Source organism: Papilio machaon, chromosome 13 (assembly GCF_912999745.1).
Source record: "Papilio machaon chromosome 13, ilPapMach1.1, whole genome shotgun sequence".
NCBI lineage: Eukaryota > Metazoa > Arthropoda > Insecta > Lepidoptera > Papilionidae > Papilio > Papilio machaon.
In genome coordinates this window covers 5801113-5825081 of record NC_059998.1, presented here as the reverse complement: position 1 = coordinate 5825081, position 23969 = coordinate 5801113, and the positions used below count along the sequence as shown (strand labels likewise).

Below are 23969 nucleotides of genomic sequence, written 5' to 3'. Positions count from 1 at the left end.
ATATTTTTATCAGCAGACAACTTTTTTATTATTCCTTTGTAAAAAAAATATTAGTAAACACAAGGTAACGCGTAATAAAAAAATTAAAGTGACCATCAAAGCATGTATGATTAAATAAAAGGCTCACTGAAGCAATCGCTTTGACGCTGATATAAAAAATACTAACAACATTTTCTAGAACACAAACTCTAATATGGATACTTTTTTTAATATTATAAAGAAACAAGTGACATACTAACATTTTTTTTTTCATAATTTATACGTTTTATAACGCATTTAAACTCATACTAATATTCTGAAAGGAAATATATTTTTGTTACTACAAAACCTTTTTGTTAACCAATCTTATAAACGTCCAAAAAAACAATACATTATTTATATGTTTGGTTTGATGAAAATGTCATAAACTAAAAGCCTTTTGTTTACTGTTATTGGACATCGTTAAATTTTCAATATGATTGATTAAGTTGACAAAGAGGTCAAAACAAATGGATCACTTAACACAGTGAACCTTACACTATATATCGTTTAGGGTGTGGACACACTAACGTGGAAGTTACGACGTTTATTTTTATGTCATCATACCTTAAAATCTTTTAAATCTTAATTTAGAAAAATAATAATAATACAATCCTTTTCAAATGATTCCTATGATTATCAAATAACATTTTGGGACTACCGTCAAACATAAATGTAGTCTTTGACAATTACCCTAGCCTTGATCTATCTTTATAATGTGTATATAGATAGATAACACTAGTAAACATAAAAGGATTTGGAGGACTTTTCATTTTTTAACGACTCAATTGTAAACAGAAATAAAATCAGAAAATTCTGTACGCGGATTCGCAGCTTTTATACAACTCTGAATGATACTCGACGTGAAAGAATTCATAAACAAAATGTAAGTGCTGTCGAATAGGACCAATACTTATTATTACCTGACTGTCTCAATGGACCTAGCACGAATATTTGCGATATGCGTCTTCGTAACGTCATCAACAGTTGTCAAAATTAGTGTGACATTTTTGGTGTAATTTACGGCCGATAGGTCGCGCTGCACTAATTTCATTGATGACGATACGATCGCGCTTGTCACAAATATTGGTGCTAGGCCCAATGTAACTTCAAATGTTTTTACGATATTCTATGTTTTTTACCCGACTTACAGGTGGAAGAGTTTTTCGTGCAGATGTTTATTTTTTATGTGATACTACTACTCTAAGCCTAACCAAATGAACCGATTTTGACGTGAGATGACATGCGATTGGCAACAGAGTTATTCAGGTTTATATTTTTTTTTTTCAATTAATTATAAGTTTAAATAAATATGACGATGCTTTGGATATATAGTACATATATGTCATTAAATATTTGCTTTTTCACGTCTTTAAAAATTATATTTTTCTCTTATACAAGGTTATAAATCGAGTTAAGTTCATTTTTATTACAAATGATCTTGAGGAAGTGAGGAAGTTTTTTTTTATTTCGCTAAACTAACGTGTAAAACTTCATGTGTTTATACTTAATGTAACAGTCGCGTGTCAGTCTGCGTGGTCAGAAGTCTCATAGGAAATACTTTTATGAACTTGCTTATTTACATACATATATCCATAGATCTAGTGCAAGGTTGTAATAAAAAGCAATTTTTCTGCTATTTATTTGCCAGTCTTTAAATTTTCCAAAATTTTCTTAAATGGAAATAATCATAACTTTATTTCTCCTCCCGCATTAACTACTTTTTAATCTGATGACGGAGTAGATCCAGACAGCCCGCATTTATAACATAAAGGCCGATTAGCATAAGAAATCTCTCTTAATAAATGAAAACGATAGATTAACATATTAAGATTAAGTCAATTTATCAAACTAGCGTTTTCGTAGCTTTAATAAGGGATTTTAAAATAAAGCAATTTCATCTTAGACGACATAAAATTTATAACATTCAATTTGAGTCTTTTTCAGACAACATGATTAACAGCCAATTTACGAGGTCTTAAATTCTTTCGCTATTGAGTTATTTATTACCTGTTCGTTTAGACCCTCTTCTTCCTGACTGAGATTTACTAGGGTAAGGTTAACGTTCTATAAAAGTGCGTTGAAAAACGTTCTTCAATTGTCCGATTATCTGAAGGGTTATGTTTCCTTGAGCAAATTTGTATGTATAGCAAATAAAATCCATTTCCCGCTAAAGATCCAAAATCATTTAAGTGTGTAAACAGAAATATCATCATCATCAGCTCACTATACGACCCGACCAAGGTGCTTGGAGCCCGTCTAAGTCAGGAGTGATTAGGCACAGTCAATCACGCTGTTCCAGTGCGGGTTGGTTGACTTCACAAATATCTTTGAATTTCTTCGCAGATATGTGCAGGTTACATCATGATGTTTTCCTTCACCATAGTAAGTATTTAATGGTGAAACACGAACTTTTGAATTGAGTTAAATATTAAAGAAATTTGTATGCTTTCCACTGTACCTGGCAAATACTAGAGCTGTGCAAAATTAATTGTTCTTAAGTTAATTTTGTACACTTAGTATTTAATTTATTTATGAAAATTACAGACGCAGTTTAATAGTATTTATTCTGATATAATTAAAATCTGACACCATATTTTTAATCGAAGTTTTTTTTACATTTGGATTTATCGAAATAGATGTCAAATATTAAAACGATGGTTAGACTTTCTGATTCAGGAGGTAAAGGTTAATTATTCACGAATTTCGAGAATAAAAATGTCCTGTTTAAATATTAGGTCCTTACATATGAAATTGGCGTTTTTCGTACTGGCCACTTTAATCACGAATTTCTCCTCTTTGGTAAGGAATTCCAAATTCAAATTTGTACAGCTATAGACTCATGTATTTGTGGTTCGATGACCGTCATTCATTTGTTTTTTTTCTTCTGTTTTTTTCTGTTTGCATCACTCATTTTACAAAATGGAAAACTTAAAATATCGCATTATTTACGAGTACGAGTTCCGCCGAGGCACTAGTGCTGCGGAAACGACTCGAAGGGTGAATGATGTGTATGGCGGTCGTGTTGCAAAAGAAAACACAGTTCGTTTTTGGTTCCAACGTTTTCGTTCTGGAAATTTCGATCTGCAGAACAAGCCCCGTGGACGGCCTGAGACTCAAGTTGATAATGAAGAGTTGAAGGCTATTGTGGAAGCGGATCCATCGCAAACCACGTCCGAGTTAGCTGCAGGCTGCGATGTTAGTGATAAAACTGTTTTAATTCACTTGAAGCAAATTGGGAAGATTAAAAAGCTTGAAAGGTGGGTACCTCACGAATTGACTGAAGCAAACCGGCAAACGCGCGTCGACTGTTGCGTTACATTACTAAACCGGCACAATAATGAAGATATTTTAAACCGAATCATTACCTGTGATGAAAAATGGGTTCTTTACGATAATCGGAAGCGCTCAGCGCAATGGTTGGATCCTGGCCAGCTAGCCAAATCCTGCCCCAAGCGAAAATTAACCCCAAAAAAGTTACTTGTAAGCGTTTGGTGGACTAGTGCCGGTATTGTTCATTACAGTTTTCTCAAATCTGGCCAGACTATTACGGCTGATGTCTATTGTCCGCAATTGCAAACCATGATGGAAAAGCTAGCGGCTAAACAACCTAGGCTGGTCAATCGCTCCACGCCACTGCTGCTTCACGACAACGCTAGACCACACACTGCGCAACAGACGGCTACTAAATTAGAAGAGCTTCAATTGGAAAGTCTAAGACATTCTCCGTACTACCCGGACCTTGCTCCAACAGATTACCATTTTTTTCGAAATTTGAATAACTTCTTGCAAGGGAAAAAATTCAACTCCGATGGGGCAGTCCAAATCGCCTTCAAAGATTTTATTGATTCCCGTCCGACTGTTTTTTTTAGTAAAGAGATCAATGAATTACCTATGAGATGGCAAAAGTGCATAGAAAATAATGGTTCATACTTTGATTAATTAAATATATTATATTAAAAAATATTCGACTTTTGTTCCTCCCATACAAAACGCCAATTTCATATGTAAGGACCTAATATTAAAATGATTACACAGTCAATGAACTTTGAAACTTGGTTCTTTGTAATTAATAATTAAAATTTCATTTGAACGCTACAAGGGCAGTTAAATAGCTTGAGGGCACTTACATTAACAGTACATTTACACGAGCACTCTTATTATCTTACTCCCATAGGACGAATAGACACATATATACACATGCAAAGTTTACAGTCAGTTTCCTTTGCCGTACCTGTACAATGATAAAGTCATCTAACTCATGCTTTCCTTAAAAAAACAGAGATAGTTATATATACTTCTACAAGTGTTACAATTTAAATTTACGTTACAATAAAAGTAATAACTTCAATAAAAATAATAACTTCAATATAAATAACATGGCATTTTAGTTTTCACTATAAATTTTTATAAAGATTGTAACAAAAGTATTTGATTTTTTCACTCGTCGCTTTTTACGTAGGAGCCATCGTTGTGCATATTTCAATTTTAACCAGAATCTAAATTTATATGACTTTACCAAGAAATATTCTTGAAACACGACATGTGAATGATTTATGAGACTAGTAATGTTTCATTTCACGTCGTAGAGGAACTTCAACACAGTCAAAACTTGCTTCGCTATTTAATTTATGTACAAATATTATATACGTCGTCTTTTATCTTATGTAAAGTCGAAAACGTTTATTTCATACCCATTTTAAATAACATTTGACGCTCAAAATTCTGTTGGGTAGAAACTAATGTGTAAATAACAACATACTCATATGTGGTAAATTATAACTCATGCGAGTTTCCTGTACTATATAGGTACATTCCATCCTTAGTGAAAAAAAACTTGAGAGGTGTCAAGGGACACCCGGATGGAACGAAGTTCCTTTCGATTAATTAGTGAAGGAACCAATGTTTATTCTATGAATAAAAAACTTAAGTCTTCACAAGAAGTACATTTATTTCTATGAATTTTCGTTATATATTGTCACGTCGTTGCCATGGTTAAGTAGCGCTCATTCGTCGTTACGTACATAGCAAAAAGTGTACGTATAGCAAAAAGTGTCGTGACAACTTTTCGTAAGAATTTTTTCCGTCTAGCCCCCTTTCACAACGCGCGATAAGGAACTTCGTTCCAATTAAATTTATTAAATGTATTTTAATGTAATAAATATAATATGCAGTAAAACTGTTATCCAAATAAGATTATTTAATAATGTACATTATTATATTAAAGTGCATTTGAGAAACAAAAGGGCTCTCTGTAAACTGACTACTTCAGGTAACGCGCTTTGATTTCAATAGAGCACGATAGCGCCCCCTGTCCGATGGTCTTTATCACAATACCCTATTGTCCGATTACTGTCACTGGCATCGCTTTTTATATTAAGATATATTTAGTATGACGAATATCTACATACTATGTACTATATGTAGTTAACTAGTAATCTGAAATTTTAATAAATTATTTATTATGGTGTTTTTGATAGTGCTCTGATCCCACAACTGAACAATATTTATTGGGTGTACGAATGGGCCGGCTCCACTTGTGAAATGCCACGACTACATAGAAGACAGGCGTGAAATGAAAGTAATACCGCGTTTCGTCTAATAAGTGGCGCGCCGGACAACTCATTTTAGTCCACGTTCCCTTCCCAACATTTTCTTATGAGCAAATGATGGGAAGAGGAGTAAATTTGGCGGAAGGGGGAAGCCAACGCATCTGCAATTACAGATGTTCACGAGCAGTGGTCTTCCTCTATTTCATCAAATTCAGATAGCCGCTTGCCTTTTTACTTAGGTATAAACGCTTTAAAGTATATTTTAAATTAGAAATAAGTAAATTCAAACAGTATATAAAAATATTTATTAGTTAAAATGAAATTTTTTCTAAAGCAAGTATTACTTCAGCAATACCTAAGCGATATTATTGGCCATTGAACTGTATAATTCTGCTTTAAAATACAAAACTCCTGGCATGCAATGAAAAGTTATTTGAGGCTACGAAATAAAGAGACTTAAGGCTCAAATCAAACTATAGATGTGGCACGCACTGATTACCGAGTGTTAACATGTCAAAGATTATGAAGCCTTATGGATACATAAGACTTTAGTATACATGAGCCTTTAAGCGGATAGAACTTATACAAAAATTACGCTAAGCTTATCCAAAGATATGCTAATCAATGTTACATTGTAATTTCTATGAATTTTACTAGATTTAGTCATCTCCTTACCTCGATATCAAAATAATTAATTAAATTAAAGGGTCTGTATGTAATGCCTAGAAAAATATTTCACAACCATGATGCATTTGTGTTGCTTAAAACGAAAAACGCATGTGCTTCTTTCTGTTCGCTTGTGCATGTTTGTTTCGGGTAATCTCCGAAACAGCTGGACTGATTTTGAAAGGCTTTGACTAGAAGGTAGCTAATGTATACAGGAATGTTATAGGCTACTTTTTAATTCCGCATGGATGAAGTTGCGGGTGACCGCTAGTTAAAAATAAAAAATCCCAACTTCGTTACCTCTCTTACACTCCAGAATAAATTAAGTTGTTAAGATACAAAGACATGTGTAATACGTAAGTTATATGTATTTTAGTTAAAATACAGTATTAAGGGACATATAATTTCCATACTTTTGTAATTATAATAGTTATAATGCTCAATATAAAATTAAGACAAAAATGTGTCATGTCAAAATTTTACTTAAAATGAAAATTTTAGCAGCCAATACCTTTTTAAACAGAACAAATCCACAGTCCGTATTTATTTTTACCTTCAACAGACATTGAGTGATGGAATAATCGTGAATTTTTAACAAATTGGCACACCGTTTTCAATTGTGTGTATCGCGAAAGTGGAACAAAACAAAATATTTGTTTCCATTTTTAAACAAAGCCACCATAGCTGCTAGTTTGTTTTGTTTAAAAACACAAAAAGCTTTCATGTTTTAAAACGAACAGTTATATTGGATTAGCTAGTACATGAATTTTAATCTGTATTTAAATATTTAGTCGGTAAAAAATCCTGGTCTCGATTTGTGATTCTCGCTTTACCCTACATAGATATTTCACTTACAGGATATTCAACTTTAGCTGGTTTGTAACTTATACATCAATACACTAAATAAATTGTCAATATCACAAACAAATAACAATGTAAAAATATGAAACAATTTTTTTTCCTTTATTCAATTTTTTCACAGCTCTAATTATTTATTTATTTTTATTTCTTCTATAATTTCGCGCGACGTCGCCTCACCGTCTTATACGACCTCTTTGGAAGCTTACAACCTCTGCCATGCTACCAAAGAGGTTCGATGAGCACCAATAAGCGTTATACACTTTTCACTTTTCAATCATTTTTAATTTTCTTATATCAGTAACAACGGAAAAAGATGAAAAACATCTGGATATGTGAAACTAAATAAATAAAAGCTTAAAAAAAGATCCGGAACTTGACATTAAAATTTTCCATATTTTTAAAATAAATATGTTTTGTGATAATCTAAAACCACCCGTAAAAATTGTATAGGGAGTAGGGAAATAATACAATGCGTAATAGTAATTTTTAGTCTGCTATTATTAGTAGAAGATTACAGTTCTTCGTATCAATAAATGTAATGTAACATGTAATGGGTACGTGAGATTGCACAGATTAACTAAATCCTCCGTACGAAATTTATTACGTACGCTTATAGTCGGCTTTGTAGTCAACATTGTTCCCTAATTCCTTTCCATCAATGTTCCAAAATCTCCGTCTAATTAAAACACATAATGGTAATGGATTGTACTTCGGGTAATGTCCAATTAGAAAAGCGTTGATACATTCCTATATCTTTTTATGGCGTTCGAGTTTAGTTACCAATTATTTATTTACAAAGGCAAGAGTTTTGGTAGTTTACAAAACCGTTTACCGAAAAATTAAAATGAAGTAGACAGAAACAGTTCATAAAAAATAAAGACAATAAAAAGTAGTAAAGTAAAGTGAAGGTGTATTTTTACGAAAGGTTGTCTTAAATATTTTATTAGATGCTAACAGAGTCGCGGTCTCGTGGTTTACAAAGCTCAAGGTCATACTGTTTGCTCGATATCTGGACTTTAATTCTGCATAAAGTAACAAATTATGACTGAAATATGCTTGATCAATGTCAGAGATAAAGGCCTCTCATTTGTTAGAATTACTATAGTTTGCATACCATTTTTTCCACTGCAAACGTACGCTTATTGTCGATTACAATGTCGACGATTTCTTCTTATTATAAGCGTAAGTATAAACAATTGTTATTACATCATTTACAAAATAAATTATTATATTAATTAAATAGGTTTCGAAGCGTTAAGTTACGTTTCCAATTAAAACACCAATTTGTTATGAACAATCGACATTTTGCAACACAAAAGGTATTGCACACCGTTACTTCGGACTACTTTATACTGCTTTTATACAGCCTGTTTTTGTACAAAATGATCTATTAAGCGATGCGAAGCGACATCCAATTAATGTGTTATTTCCTTCAGGTTATAAATACTTGACTATAAATGGATGTTTTAGCGAATAATTCCATAAACATTGATTGATACCGAAACTCACTATGTATGAATCCATCCGTTCAATAAGATAATAGCAACCGAACAAGCCGAGGTTCGGCCCTTTCGGGCAATCTTGAATCGGATTGCTAAACGCGTAATGAGTGACAGCCCAAGTCTAGGTCTCCACTCGGGGGCCCTTGAACCAAGTCAGCCGTAGAGCCACTGAAGCGATAACAGCTCGACGATATCCCAATCCGGTAATAATAACGAAGTAACAGCCCAAGCCGATGCTCCTGAGGGAGTTCTCAAGTCTAGTTACCCCTATACAAGTCTCGGCTAAGCGCCATCAGCACCCCGCCTCTTCAAAGTGAATGCCAAGACAAAGAACTACTCAGTCACAAAATTAAACTATGTGACTTTTGTTTCTTTAATGAGCTTGGTAACTGGTAGCGATCTAAAGTTTTGTAGTATTTTCGTATTGCACGCTATTAAACAAAGACAATACTGGCATTAGTTACTAATGCATATAATCAAATAGCTATTATCATTAAAAGGCGACTAAACTACGTCGTTTAAGGAAATACTTCGTTAATTGGTATTGAACAGCGCTACATAGGAGATAGTACCAGTTATCAGGTTTTGATTGTAGAAAGACTTGTATTAAAATATATTGTTGTCCCTTAACAGAAAATTATTGGTTATTGTTAAACCGTGCTAGAAGATATGAAAGCTTTGAGTCCGCGAATAGAAATTGCACTTCTATTGTGTTATAAATTGCAAAGTAAATTGCACTACATTTTATCCATTGTAGTATTTTGATGTTAACAACAGTATATTCCGCCAATGCTTTGTATTTGTTGAATGATTATGTCTATCATAATAGGTATTTTCCTCTAAGCAAATAGTAACACAAAATATTTTTACAGGGAGCGCTTTAAGCTGTCGCCCCGCTATCCACTTACGGTGTCTTGCGTCCAGTTTTAACTTTGCATATAGTTGCTTGTCCTATTTTCACTGCTGTGGTCTCGAATACAATACAACCTGAAAGCCGCTCACATTTACAGTCGCGCGACTAGTCTAAGCTTAACGAAAACATTCAGTTCTAGTCGATCTGACAACGCGCCACTGTTGATTTCTTGAACAAATATTTTCATATAATCAGAAAGCTATAAATATAGCAATGCGTACAATACTACGTCATGTTTTTACCCAATAGGATTTAGGCTATTACTGATGAAAATCGATTATATGTAATGCCATTAAATTCAATTTCCATTCATAGTGTTTGCCAGTGACCGTAGGCAATGAAAGTTTATTTTTCGATCATTATCTGTGAAGTGTTTCTATTTCCGTAAGTTCAATAGAATCGGAAAGTAAGTTTGATTTGATTGCTATCAAATGAATTGTTTTTTCTGTGCCTGCCTGTGTTGTTTAGTACAAAATTTTTACTGTGCATTTATGATCACAGGTTTCACTTATTAATTACAAATGCATATGCATTTTTTCGTGAAATGACTATTTTTGAATTTTAATTAAAATAGTTTAATTCTCAACTCGATTAAAATAATTTCTCTCGACTCGATTAAAGTTTTTTTATTCCTTTAAACTGTATCATATTGGTTTGAATTAATTCCTTTTTTATTTTTTTGCTGTATCTTTAGTTTTAAGTAGATTTCAAAACTTTTTAAGCGGCAACTATAAATATTTATAAGAACATCGGCACAAAATAATGTTTTGTGTTACTTACAAACTCCAGCCGTCTAGGGACGTTTACTTATAAAGAACTTTGTGAAGTAATAAGAAACAAAAAATGTCGCGTTGTTATTTTTCGATTCGGGATCGTTTTTTAATAGATATTTGAATTTAAAAATTATTGATACTTATAACAATAATATTAATTTATATTTTAGAAACCAGGCGCATAGTGAGGAGGTTCCTGTCTCAGTAGCCCTCAGCACTGGTTGCTTCAGTCATGGGATTCCGCAGCCGGTGGTATACTAATTTTTTTATAATATGTTGTGTTAATTTTTTTATAAAATGTCTTATATAGATTATAAGTTAATAAATGAACACGAAATAATAAAAATTACTTTCAATAGATATGTTGAAAGATAGCTTTTAACATGTATTTAGTTATTAATACTAAAAGCTTTTTGAAATTATCAGAAAAGACAAATAAAACAAATTGAAATTTCATAATCTTTTATTTCATTGTGATAGTAAATAGATACCATAAGAATGTAAATATAATTATAGTTATGTTATGTATAAGGATTTATGTATTTTACAATAAGTATGCAATTGTATATAAGCATAATATATCTTGTTCTCTGTAGATATGTACACTTTCTATACATTCGTCAAATTACAATATAACTTAATACAAATCTTGGAGAAATATGGATGAATAGGTCTTAGGTTATGTTAACTAAATATTGAATATACGAAGAAAATAAATCACTTAATTATTATTTGATAAAAAAAAGCTGCAAACTTTCTTTGGAAACAATTATTTCTTGGCACAAGACAACTTCCTACTGCTGCTATATTTAAAAGTAATTTAAATATATAGTTTTGTACTACGCTTTGTTATACATATTGAATCTAAATTGATATTAAAGTTAACAAAACTTTCTAATATAATTTAATATAAGCTTTTTAATATTTATATTAAATCGATTTACAATGTTTACTTTGTGATATATATCTACTTATTTCAATGAATCTAAGAGCAATTCAAGTAACAATTACCGTTTTAAAATTACAGATAATAAAAACAAAATACAATCGTGTGACGTTTAAATAAATTTCTTTGAAGAGTATTACTTTATTATATGATTTATAACTTTAATTTGTGACTCATAACAAAATGATGGCATTATAATAAACATGTTGTGGATGTTGAATATATAATAATGGAGGGAATTAATAGTCTTACGTGTAAAATCGATCTTATTTTGATTTATAAAGTTTTGAATAGATGATTATTTGAATACGAATTTCGAGGGTTGATTTTATAGATTTTTCGGATTCATCTTTAAAATTAATTCGTAGAATTATTTTCATTTCTATTTATTTCTTTGTTGCGTTATTTGAAAAATTATAGTGAATTTGTAGAAGTAACTAAGATATGAAAAATGAATAGACATATTCTCAAGATTTAACATAGTAAGTTTTAATTTATAGATATATAAAGAAATGTTCAATAAATTAAATAAACAATTTTTTTCATACCGTCTGGTCCCAAATCCAGTACCAAACTTAAATTGCAAATATTGAAATTAAAAAACAATCCATTCAAGTCAGATAGAAACTAAATTAGTTAGAGCCTTATTTTTAATCGATCCTACGCGTAATTCTGTACAAAAATTTACAAGTTAAAGATCTCATAATTGACTGATTATATTTTTAGTCAATCTTATATAGAAAATTAATATTGAAAATTGTACAAATTTGTCAAAGAACACCACACACTTATAATAATAATATTTATAGCTAATCAAGACTTGTAAGATCTAAGCATAAAGACAAATTAATTTTAAAAACTTCTAATTTTTTCAATCCTCGATGTTATTCCATATATTCAATAGAATCTTAAATTCTAAACACCACGTGCAATTATATTTCATTGGACCAAAATTCAACCTTTAATACTCCTCATAGATCCTACTGATAGAAATAATCACTTGTGACGTAATTACGAGAGTTATTTATAATAAGATTATTTTATCTAAATTTAAATGATTAAATCATTACATTCTACAAAATTTGTTGAATTATCTAAGATATTGGAGATACGAGTAACTATATTATGCAATACTTACAAGAAATTGTTTACAAGAATATATTTATAGACACCATTGTGTATAAAGTAGAAGTGGCACTGTTAAAATTTATTAATGAATTTTGTGCTCTTCTTACACTAATAAGGTGTAATATAGACTTTAAATGACTTACACTTAATAGCTTAGCACTCAATAGAGAATAAGGGAATATAATATTACGAATCGTCTAAACGAATAAAGAAAACAAAAAAACACACTAAACACTATGGTCCCTTAGCAAGACACACTTAGTAAAAAGTTCAGGCGAAAATCGTTGTAGTTTTTGACTGATAAAACAGTCAGACACAAGATAGAAGAAATCCGCAGTTTCCAGAACGTTCATTTAGAGTCGCTCTTCGTCTGATTTGGGACTTTGAGCGGGAGATGGCCAAGGCGGTCGCATCTTCTCTAGGACGTATTTTAACTGGAAACTGGTATGGAAATGCTACAGGTACTCATCTATTTGATCGTAATCTTCGTCTGGGGGCGAAGGACCGGATACAGAGAGTATAGGTAGACCGAAGTGTCGTACGGTCTCAACACTACCGCTGTCGTCAGATTTACCTTCTTCGCTTATGGTCTCTTCTCGAGGCGCTTTCGCTTTGCAAAGCCTTTCTGATGAGTCACTCATTGTTGTTAGAGGTATATTATCAGCAGATCTATAAGAAGAATTAACATCAACATAATGATTTTACGCAATCTATGCAGAGCTGGAATAAGAAAAGATAACTACAATACCTTGCTTTACGACATAATTTTGACTGCGAGCCGTGTCTACGTAGGAACTCGCCAGGATCGAAGCCAGCGAATCCAGCCGGCTCAGCGGATACAAAGATGGCGGAGTTGACACGCGGCCGGCTGCAGCGCGACAACAGCCGCTCCTCGCACTCTAAGCTCTGCGTGTGGGTGTGCGACCAGCGCATATGCTGCAACAAAACAAATGAGTGTAGAAATACTTTATGCTTAAAAACTTTTTGATTTCTGACAGTCTATATAAAAACAATAACTTTCGTAGAAACATAGACTTAAGACATCATGATTTAATATCATTATTGAGCTCCTGTGATTAGATTAATTAGAATAGCGCCTAGTCCAACCGGTCACATAAACCTCTTATTTACATAATACCCTAGCATTAATCATTATAACAATGTAACTAAATGTATGACGTCAAAACTACTTAAGGGTTATACACGCTGGATCCGTCAATGTCGATTCGTCAGAAAAAAACGGTACGTCATGACGGATGGACGTTCAAATCGCATACGGAATAGTGATTTTTCAGAATCCGTCAAAACATCCGAATTGATGTTCACATTCGTCTGGTGATTCAGAGTTCACAAGTCAATCGTTAAGAAAATCGAGATTCTTGATTTTTGACGACTTTGATTTTCAAAAGATACAAGTACAAGATAATACGTATTATAAGACGTGTTCATTTCTCTGTGTCATCTTGTGAAAATGGTCATGAAAAAAGTATTTCCACCGTCCCAAAAATATTAAATCGCGAAAAAAGACGATTCGTCAAAAAACACGAATAATCCTTATCCTCGCTTGACTCTATAGTGTAACAGTGACGCTTATCTCAAAGTTGTATTTGTTATTTTTAATATGTGCACAGTACGAAATGCAGACAACCGATCAAAATTAAAATGTCAACCATATAGGTGATATAAAAATACCCAAATAAAATGCGAATTGTGCCAACCAAATGTTGTCTTTTGAAATATGCTCAAAATGATTATAAATGGACTAGGTATTATTTTAACGATAAAATTGAGTAACATAATATAAAAATAAGTATTTGATTAGATTTAAGTTTTTTTAAGACAAAATGAAATAGTGCTTGAAAAACTGAAGCGTAAGCGAAGTAGGTACTGGAAGCGTTGGGTAGTATATTCAAATTACGAGAATAATTAAACCATGTCAAGGTTCGTGCCCTTAGAATTGCAATAAGAACACGCTTATTTGTCAAAATAAATTGGACGCTCTGTTTTAAATTATAAAGCACAGTTCATCATAACTCATATTACAATAATTTTATTTCGAATAGACTTCGTTGATAGTTGACGATAGCTTGGAAAAACGTAATACTCGTAGAGAACCTACACAGTTTTATTAGATTTTACATATATAATTTTCTTTTATCATTTTTTCGATATACGGGCACAAGTTGTTAAAATATTTATGTTTATATTTTAGAAACTCCCTTCTTATTATCCTGTTAAGTTTATCTTCAAACATAATTATTCGTATTTTTAAGTTCAATTAAATAATAATTAAAATAAATCAAAACGTGCCAATTATGAAACATGAGTCAAAACGCATTTCAAACAAGACTCATCGATAATCGTGAATGATATTTACATTTAGTGAGCTGAGTGTGCAATAAAACCATCTCATATTTAGAGCGTGCGTGTTTCAAAAACGTGTGATACATTAGGCCAGCAACACACTAGTGTGATATATATAATCTGTAACACATTGGCATGATACGCAAGGCCGGTATCAAACTAGTGTTATACGTAAGGCTGGTAACACACTAGCGTGATACGCAAGGCTAGTAACACACTAGTAAGCGTGCCACTGCTGCCACTGCTTACTTGGTGGTCGCAACCGGCACAGCGGCATTGGCAGTGGGGGCAAGCCCGCGATCGAGCGCGGGCTGGACTCCGCTAGCTGCTTTGATTTTGTTCATCTGGCGCCGCGTGTAGCAAGGCAAACTGACAGCCGCAGTCGCGGGCGCTCCGTCTCGGGTATTGGAAGCAACGATCCAGAAGACAGCATACGTCCTGCACCAAATCGATTTAGTGACACAAACAACGGAGGCGACCTTAAAAGTTTCAACTAAAAAAAAAAGACGATTTTAAATTAATCTGATTTATGACCTGTAAATTACATTATTTATAATTCAGAAAGTAGTAAAACAAATTGGTATTCTGCAAAACATTTCATATTTATTTATTATTTCTATAAAAGAAATTTTAAATTTGAAATATACTCTTTAAGGATGATACTGTCTTCGAACCCTTGCAACCAAGAAAATATACTAAAAATAACTTTTTGTTCCAATAGGATGTCAGTTACGATAGTAAATTTCAATAACGAATAAAACATTTTTGAGTAGATTTTGAACGAGACAAACCGTATTTTGGGAGATAAAATTTAGACATTAAAAAAAAGTCTCAACAGTCCACTACTGAAAGTATAACAGCGCCATGATGACATGCTTCTTTTGCTATAACCCCAACTGATTACAGCTAACAGTTATTTGAAGGAAAACTGAATAGATACCACAACTTATAGTATAACTTTTAACATCATATTGCTTAACGTAAAATTACTTTTCCACATAAACTTTTATACCATTATTTTAAAATTAACAAGTGTGAAATTCTCTACAAGTAAAGCTTCAGGCACAAAAGCTTTTTAAAAAGCTTCGACCGATATTTATAAGGTATGATTAGGTGCTATTGATAAAATTCGTTAATTAAATTCTTGTTTAGAAGGCTCTAGTGGGAATATTATCATCAATTATACGTTTTTAAATCCACATTAATCCATATTTTAATTTACAAAAGCTGTGCTCGATTAAAAGTATTATTAAATATAAGTTTAATATACAAGCTTTAGGAATTATTTATTAAAGTTATAATATAATACAAATTATTGTGCAACCTATAACTATGGCAATAAATTAAATACTTTTCTTGCATGTTCAGTATGCATTTCCGTGCATGCTAGCTTTCATTTTTAGAATGCATTTTTTATCTTTAATATAAAAAGTGCATTTCGTCATTAAATCAGAAATGTAGTCCAAAGTGTTCGTAAACTTTTTTTATTCGTTATGTGGAACTTCACATCAAAAAATGTACCTATTTTTCGAAACGAATTTTGAAGCTAAATTCAAAATTTACCAGTCTTCTAGTTATTTAAAAAAAAATGGGACCCATCTGCAAGCACTTCCTTTCGATTTAAATATTTTTTATCAAAATTGGAGCACCAGGGGCGGAGCATCGCAGTAACACACATAAAAAAATACAGTTGAATTGATAACCTTCTTCTTTTTGAAGTCGGCTAAAAAGAGGAATGTTGTTCCATTATTTAGAGAGATGGAGTTGAGAAGAAAATCCATTCGAGTCTTAAGAGACAGCTGAATTAAATAAAACTAACTTCCGAATAGTAAGACTTTCCCTAAGGGAGGTCTATGTCGAAGGACAATCTGACAAAGAAACTAGAAGCTGAAAATATTCTTATATACTTATAATTGTTTTTTTTTTTCTGCTTATGTAAGATAATAATTTAAGTAAAAAAAATGTTCTGGTGAGTGAATAAAGGCTTATCTATCTGGATTCAATATAATGAATCAAAGTAAGCATTGGTCTATAAAGCAACTACATGGTAAAAGACTGGCTTCATTCTTAAGGCTTTAGCGCACCTGGTTTACAATTTTCAATTTATAATTATTGTATGAAATTAATTTTTCATTTTATCTGAGTCATAAAAGTAAGTCCTCAAATACTGAATATAAATTCAATGTACAATTTTAAATGTATTTTTTTAAACGAATAAACTTGTGCTATACCACAAACCTGATGGTAAGTGGTGATGTAGTCGAACAATCGTACACACTAGCTTAGTAAATTCATCCTACTCTTGAAGGCATTCACGTTATAGCTGGACAGAAACATTGACGTCGGAAACTTATTCCAATCCTTAATCTAATTGCTTAAGACAAATTGTAAACACCTCTTTGTAGATTTTCTTTAGTAGATATGTGGTTTAAAATAAGCTCATAGGTTTCTGACTCAATTTTAATTTCCTACTGCAACACGCCGCAGGATTTAAGCGACCTTGGTGTGGTAACAATGGTGCATTGCAGTTAGAAATCACATTAGCAAAGGTTTAAATATCGCAAGCACTTGCAAGCCGCGACTGCGTCTGACCTTCAAACGTCAGAACATACAATTGAATAAATCTTCCCTATTGCTTGGCAAACATTAATCTTACAACTTTATCTGATCAAGAGGTATTTACCGACTAACATTTTCCGAGGCAATAGCTCTTTTCAAACGGCTTTCATTAAAGATAACGGGTAAAATATATTTTAAATTTCAAGTTAATATCAAAAGCACAATTTCTTCCAATTTACTTATAACATGAAGAACTTATTTTTTGGGTTGGTTTTATTTAATGGATATATAATTAGCATTAGCATTTTTTATTATTATTAATAAAAAAAAAGATTTATTTATGAAGCAAATAACAATTAATAATACAGAAAAAAATCAATTACAATTGAAAATTTATTTATTGTATTTGACATGAATGCTGGAATATATACACTACAGAGCTGTGCATATCTTACTAAATATTATAAATACGAAAGTTTAGATGAATGGATGCATGTTTTATTAATGGTATCTCCGGAACGTATCAACGGATCTTGATGAAATAAGCACAGATGTAGAAATTTGTCTGAAAAAACACATAGGCATATAAGTTTTGCAGTTTATAGTTACCGAGCAAGCAGATGGTGCGGAATGTCCTCCACAAGTGCCGCCAGCAGCCGCTGCGGCCAATGCACTACTTCCTGGCACCTATAAATTTTACAATAAAATAAAATAAAAGAAGTTAAGAAATTTCAACTTTATATTTTGATATATCGCCTAAATAAAGAAGAAATTCATTCCGGAAATCTGAGTATCAAATCACATTCCTTCTACGTACATTCTGTTATTGTATTTTTTTTCCAATTTTTATGACAAACGAATAAACTTAAAACAGCTTTTAGTACTTATAGGTCCCTTTTTAGTAATATATTAGAAGTCACTACAAATTCTGCTGATACCAAAAATAAGAGGAGGAGGGAATGTCTTACTGTACATATTAATTCTTGAACATTTGACTTGATAAGCCTATTTAAGCTAATGAATGCGTCATGAATTAAAACTAATAGAAATAATAATCAATCAGATAATTTCAAATCATGATTTAAAAAAAACATTCTAAATGCGAAATATTATTTACAACAAACTGCTAATTTAGCTACATCATAGCTTACTTTAAATGAAGTAGCAGTCTGTGAACTAGCTATTTCTCTAAGGTAAAAGAACTATAAAGGATCAGAGCAAAATTCAAAGCGATTGTCTAATATTACTTGGAGGTTAAAACACACCATGTTTTACAACGGCGTTGATACATGGGAAGTGCACTCTTCCACCTGTTAATTGAAAACCTCATTGGAAATAACTATTTTAAACAAACTAACATTGATGTTCCGCAACTCAATTGTCTGACTAAATAGAATTAAATTGTTCATCCAATCGTTAAATACATTTTAAATTCAATAACTTTCAAGCAACGTAACATAGTAATTAAACATTATACTGGATACCAGCGGATTAGTCCTGCCAGATATTATTTACCATTTTGGTAATGTGCCAAAAAATCCTTAATCTTTACGTTTGATAGAAATGCCATCTACTTTGACCAATTGATTCTTAAACATACTAGAACTCAAATATACACAAAAGAAATGTGGGTACACTAAGGATTTAACGAGTAAAAGTGATTAATTTACCTTTAATTGTTCCTGTTTGTAGTCCGGTTGATATGGTAATAACATTCGAATCTTTCCCCATCTGTTGAAGAATAGAGCTATCGCCCCGATCCATACGATCAGCACTAACACTACAATGCCGATCTCCACACCACGGATCTAAATTAAATTAATATTATCTTAAAATATTATACTCAAATGGACTGATGATTTCAATGAAGGTGGACAAGAGAAAGAAAGTGCTTACTGTGACGACGAAAGTAAAACTGGAAGAAGAAAACTTTTCGTGTCAACCACAGACAAAGTGGGAATTGGGGATAAAAATGACAAAAGACATTTTGATCAAGAACCAAATCATGAAACCAAATAATACTAATTCAAGCTAGAATTTATGTCGCCAGAAAACTATAATTGACTCAGCTCGAAATCACAATTAAATGAGATTGTAAGTATCCAATGAAAAAAATAAAATTTCTAGGCAAGTATGTGACGGAAAACATCAATAATATAATTGAAGATGTTTTGCATTGCATGTAATCATGTTGTTTGGAAGAGCATACCGTGGGGAATGTGGGCGAGGGGTCTGGCGGGGAGACGGCGGAGCGTGGGGTCGCCGGCCCCCCCTCTTGCGGCGAAGTCCGAGGCGGCTCTGGACAGTAATAAAACACGGAATTATTATTTATGCACTTAATCGAAACTCCATTATCGTTTATAGCCATATTAACGGTAGCAGCCGATACAAGATGAGATATTTTTTTATAACCTATAACTTTATTTCTTTCAGTTGATGATACAAAACTGATACTAATATAAATGTACGTATTTACAAGTTAACATTAACATGGTATTGTTGATGATATCATATCATCATAATTATCACCATCAGCTCACTACATATCCCCACTGAGGGGCTCGGAGCCTACAATAAATTAGAGGTTACTAGGCCATAGTCACCACGCTAGAACAATGCGGGTTGGTTGACTTCACACACATCTTTGAATTTCTTCTCAGATATGTGCAGGTTGCACCGCGATATTTTCCTTCATCATAAGAACGTCAAATAAATGTACATATGTAAAACGAAAAACGAAATTGGTAGATTCGAATCCAGAACTTACAGATTACACGTCAAGTGCTTAACCCTTGAGCCACCGACGCAGAGTTCCCGATGTTGTCATATAGTTCTTCGTAATTTTACAAATTGAATCAAATGAGAGTAATTTTAGATTTAAAAAATCTATGGTCCACAGTTTCATGGTTCATAGCATTATGTATATAATTTTGACATTTCATACACATCCGAATTATCTAACTTCTTACTAATAATATAAATGCGAATGTTTAGATGGATGGATGTGTGTTTGAAACTATCTCCAGAACGGCTCAACGGATCTTGATGAAATTTGGTACAGATACGAGTATATAACATAATCCGGACGTACACATAGGCGTGGACGGAGTCGCGGGCGACAGCTAGTAATCAATAAAGCCGATAGCGTTTTGACCTTTACAAACCGTAAATAAACATTTCCGAAATGTACGCGTATGTAAACTTTAACAGCTGAATTATTCAATGTTATGAAACCGTTAGTTAATGAAACAAAACAACAACAAAACCCACGGCTAAATGCCACGTCACTAATTTTAGAAATCGGTCAACATGCTTCTCGAAGACTCGAGTCTCATGATTATTCAATACCCAAACAAACCAACCACTGTTACGACGATACTTGGTTTCTATCCTCAGTATAATCTGATTTTACAGTTGTGTTTGATTTAATAAAAATACAAAAATTATAGTTTTTAAGTTGCTTCAAAACATGTATCTTTAGTTATCTTCCAAAATACTCCTGATAAATAGCAAAATTCAAATCAATTACCAATTTCATTTCAATATAAGAATTATGTAAGTTTTATTTCTTAATTACAAAACGGCTAAAATACTCACGTACAATTCTCCGGTGTCGGCACCGACTAGTTTCGAGCCCATCGGGGGCCAGTACCGACTAGTTTCGCGGACGCGGCACTGATAGTGAGCGACGGGCCGCGTCCGCAAAATAATACCAGTTCCACTCACCCAGGCTCGAAACTAGTCGGTGCCGACAACGAACAAATCTACATGAGTGTTTTCCATATTAGTTAATGATAATGTCTGACGAATGTTTGAATAATTTACTATTTACAAATACGGTAAGTAATTTCTTGTGAAGTCTAGTCTCTAAGTTTGATCAGAATAATCCACAAGATATAACATGGAGTAGCATATGTAGCCCGGAAGATCGAATGTTTGAACAAGCGAAACATCTGGAGCATTGCCAAATGCTTCTTGAAACTTAACACCATTAGTTCACTAGTGCTAATGTATATTTAACCAGTATATAGATTTATTGGAAAATGTGAACTATCAACTTATACCACTATCACTATTTTAACGACACCTTCACTGAATTCAATTTGACAGAATAAAACATTAAAGAACCGGGTGAATGACCTACCCTTTTACTCGCTTTGAGATATAAAAAAATCTTTTATGACTCGCGAATTTTCATTTCAACACATTCGAGTCATGTTTATTTGTGAATTTGCATTAAAAACGTGTACCCTAACCATTACGTAAATCGTCCAATAAAATAAATTGAAACTAACGCTTCTGTATTAACTCCTAATTAATCCTGATAAGTCATCAACCAAAAAACATAACTCACGTCCGTAGCCCATTTTCTCGCCTCTTTTATGTATGAAACACAGTTTTGGGCACGTATTGGGATCTTTAGTTTCTTTACTTTCTTGGTCTCTACCTTTTGACCTTCACTTACCCAGTGTGCGGAAGACAATAGGCCTGCTGCGGTATTTGTGTCCGCCCCACAGAGCGGCGACGGTCACTTGGTACTGAGTATCAGCTTCCAGTCCGCTCAGAATAACGGCATCGGAGTTACCTGCCACTTCCAATACCACTCTGTAACTAACGGACAATGAGTCAATTTCGTTGTTTTTAATTAACATGCTGAAGAAGAAGGAAGAATGAAGTATGAAAATTGAGAAATGCGAGAGTGTTGCCTACTTTTCAGTTTGTAGAAAATAATCATCGCAATTTTACGTTCAATATCTCACTATGAAATAATTCATTTCTTATATTATTTAACGCTTAAAAAGTAAAGTCTACTCAAATGTATGCGCAATTTTTCAGAGATATAGAGAATTAAAATGAGGTTTAGAATACAAAAGCAAGCTATATCTATACAAATATCGCACTTTTTTCTCTAAGATAAAGCCTGTTGTATTTCGAGCTTGTACAATACAATAAGAAAACCCAGATTCCCTTGACTTTACATAATATGATTACACGCTGACCTTTTCAAATGAGTTTCTTGATATCTTGTTCATTTATATCAAAGATCTCCCAATAGGATGTGAGATATAAACAGAGTTAACTTTGATTAAGTTCATATTAAAAAGGGTCTTCCATTGTGTTTATTTCGAGTTTTTGAATAGAAAGATCCGTTTATTTAAATTAATATGAAGACACAACTCTCTGCAATACCTGTCTATTATAATGATAAAAAATTATCTAATAAGCTTGCTAAAAAGCGGACTTCGAGTTCTATTTCTCTCTACATTTGTTTTATTTTTTCCGAACTTTGTTATGAGCTTCGTTTTAATGTTATACTTCTTTAGGCGCTTCAAGCAAAAAGACTTGGGTAATATGGAGCCTTTCCACGTCTGGGCAGGTCAGCCTACCTCTCAATCGGTCCAATGCTATAGATTCGGCCGAGACCAATCGGCCCTACGGGAAACACATACAACCTATCTTTATCACTAATTCTACTCTACAGATAACAAAAGAGCACAGTACAAAGAAAGACAAGACAACAGTGAAGACTGTTAACGACGGGTAAACATATACTTACCTTGCGTCAGACGGTTTGTAAGTTACGTCATACTTCTCAACGAGATCCGCAGCTGTCGACCACGAAACCCTCACCGTGGTCGGATTCAAGAAGGTGACAGTTATGTTCTCGGGTACACCAGGACCCATTGATCCTATATAATACAATTAGTAAACAAAGTTATTAAAACTCATTAATCGACGGCTTAATTCACATTGAGTATTCCAGTGTAGATACTGATTAGTTTCGTGCCAACTAAATTGAATAATGATTGGCTTAGAAAACGAAAACCTCTTTTACCAATAACACATAGAGTTGCATAAGGATAGGGATGACTCGAATCGAGGCACGTGGTCCTTCGACACATTATATGATGGAATAGCACTAACCAGCGTTAACGAAGTGAAGAAGAATGAAGAGCGCAAGAGCGACGGCGGCGGGCTGCGCGAGCGGCGCTCGCCGCATGTCGCGCCCACCCGCCCGCTCATGCCATACCGCTTCTGAAACAAAACACACAATATATTAAAGCCTGTAGTACACAGTTAAGGCGAAGCGAAACGGAAACGAACATAAATTTTATAGAAGTAAATAAAATAAATTCCGAAAAAGGAAAAATATAAGACTTAACTAGTTTTATCCCAGCGGAACAGCCGCCGCGCCGAGACGAAATGTGTGACATATTTTATTTCAAAAATTATTTGTATAAAACTTTCGCTTGTCTGGGACCAGCTTCATTAAATATTTATTTGTATGTTTAAACAAAAACATAAAAGGAAGTAAATCGTAATGACAACTCGTATTTTATACAGATAAATCAAGTGTTTTTAATTGCTTATTACCGAAATTTTCTAAAAAAATTCAAAGAGAAAGAGTTATTGAATTCTTATTTAAGCAGTTTCCAAGTGTAGGTTTTTCTTACTAAATCAACACTAAGGCTTTCTTAATGTGAGTTGACCTACTCCGAATGTGTCTTTAATACATTTTTTTTTATATCTTTTAAAAGACTCTTGTTTTCCTTGAAAGTCATTAAATAAAGGTATTATGTTTACACATATATGTCTTTATTATCAAATTTATTGATTTTTCAACTTTAATGTATACTTAATGACTTAACTCTTGGAAAAGTTTTATTTACTGGAATTCTCACAGTA

The 23969-nt window shown here is 32.9% G+C and overlaps 1 protein-coding gene across 2 annotated transcripts in view; it reads right to left on the bottom strand.

The window, feature by feature from the left end:
- Positions 1-12434: 12434 nt before the first annotated feature.
- LOC106710106 (fibronectin type III domain-containing protein 5) overlaps positions 12435-23969 on the bottom strand; it is a 49469-nt gene continuing 37934 nt past the window's right edge. The window contains exons 2-9 of one of the 2 annotated variants that reach the window (XM_014502087.2): positions 23208-23318; positions 22840-22972; positions 21748-21893; positions 19492-19580; positions 18953-19090; positions 17892-17969; positions 13108-13295; positions 12435-13028 (exon numbers count right to left, since the gene is read on the bottom strand). In XM_014502087.2, coding sequence (XP_014357573.2) covers positions 12815-13028; positions 13108-13295; positions 17892-17969; positions 18953-19090; positions 19492-19580; positions 21748-21893; positions 22840-22972; positions 23208-23283 — 1062 coding nt within the window. In that variant the 5' untranslated portion in view covers positions 23284-23318 and the 3' untranslated portion in view covers positions 12435-12814. The remainder of the gene's footprint in view (positions 13029-13107; positions 13296-17891; positions 17970-18952; positions 19091-19491; positions 19581-21747; positions 21894-22839; positions 22973-23207; positions 23319-23969) is intronic. The other variant, XM_014502095.2, reaches the window with a different exon arrangement.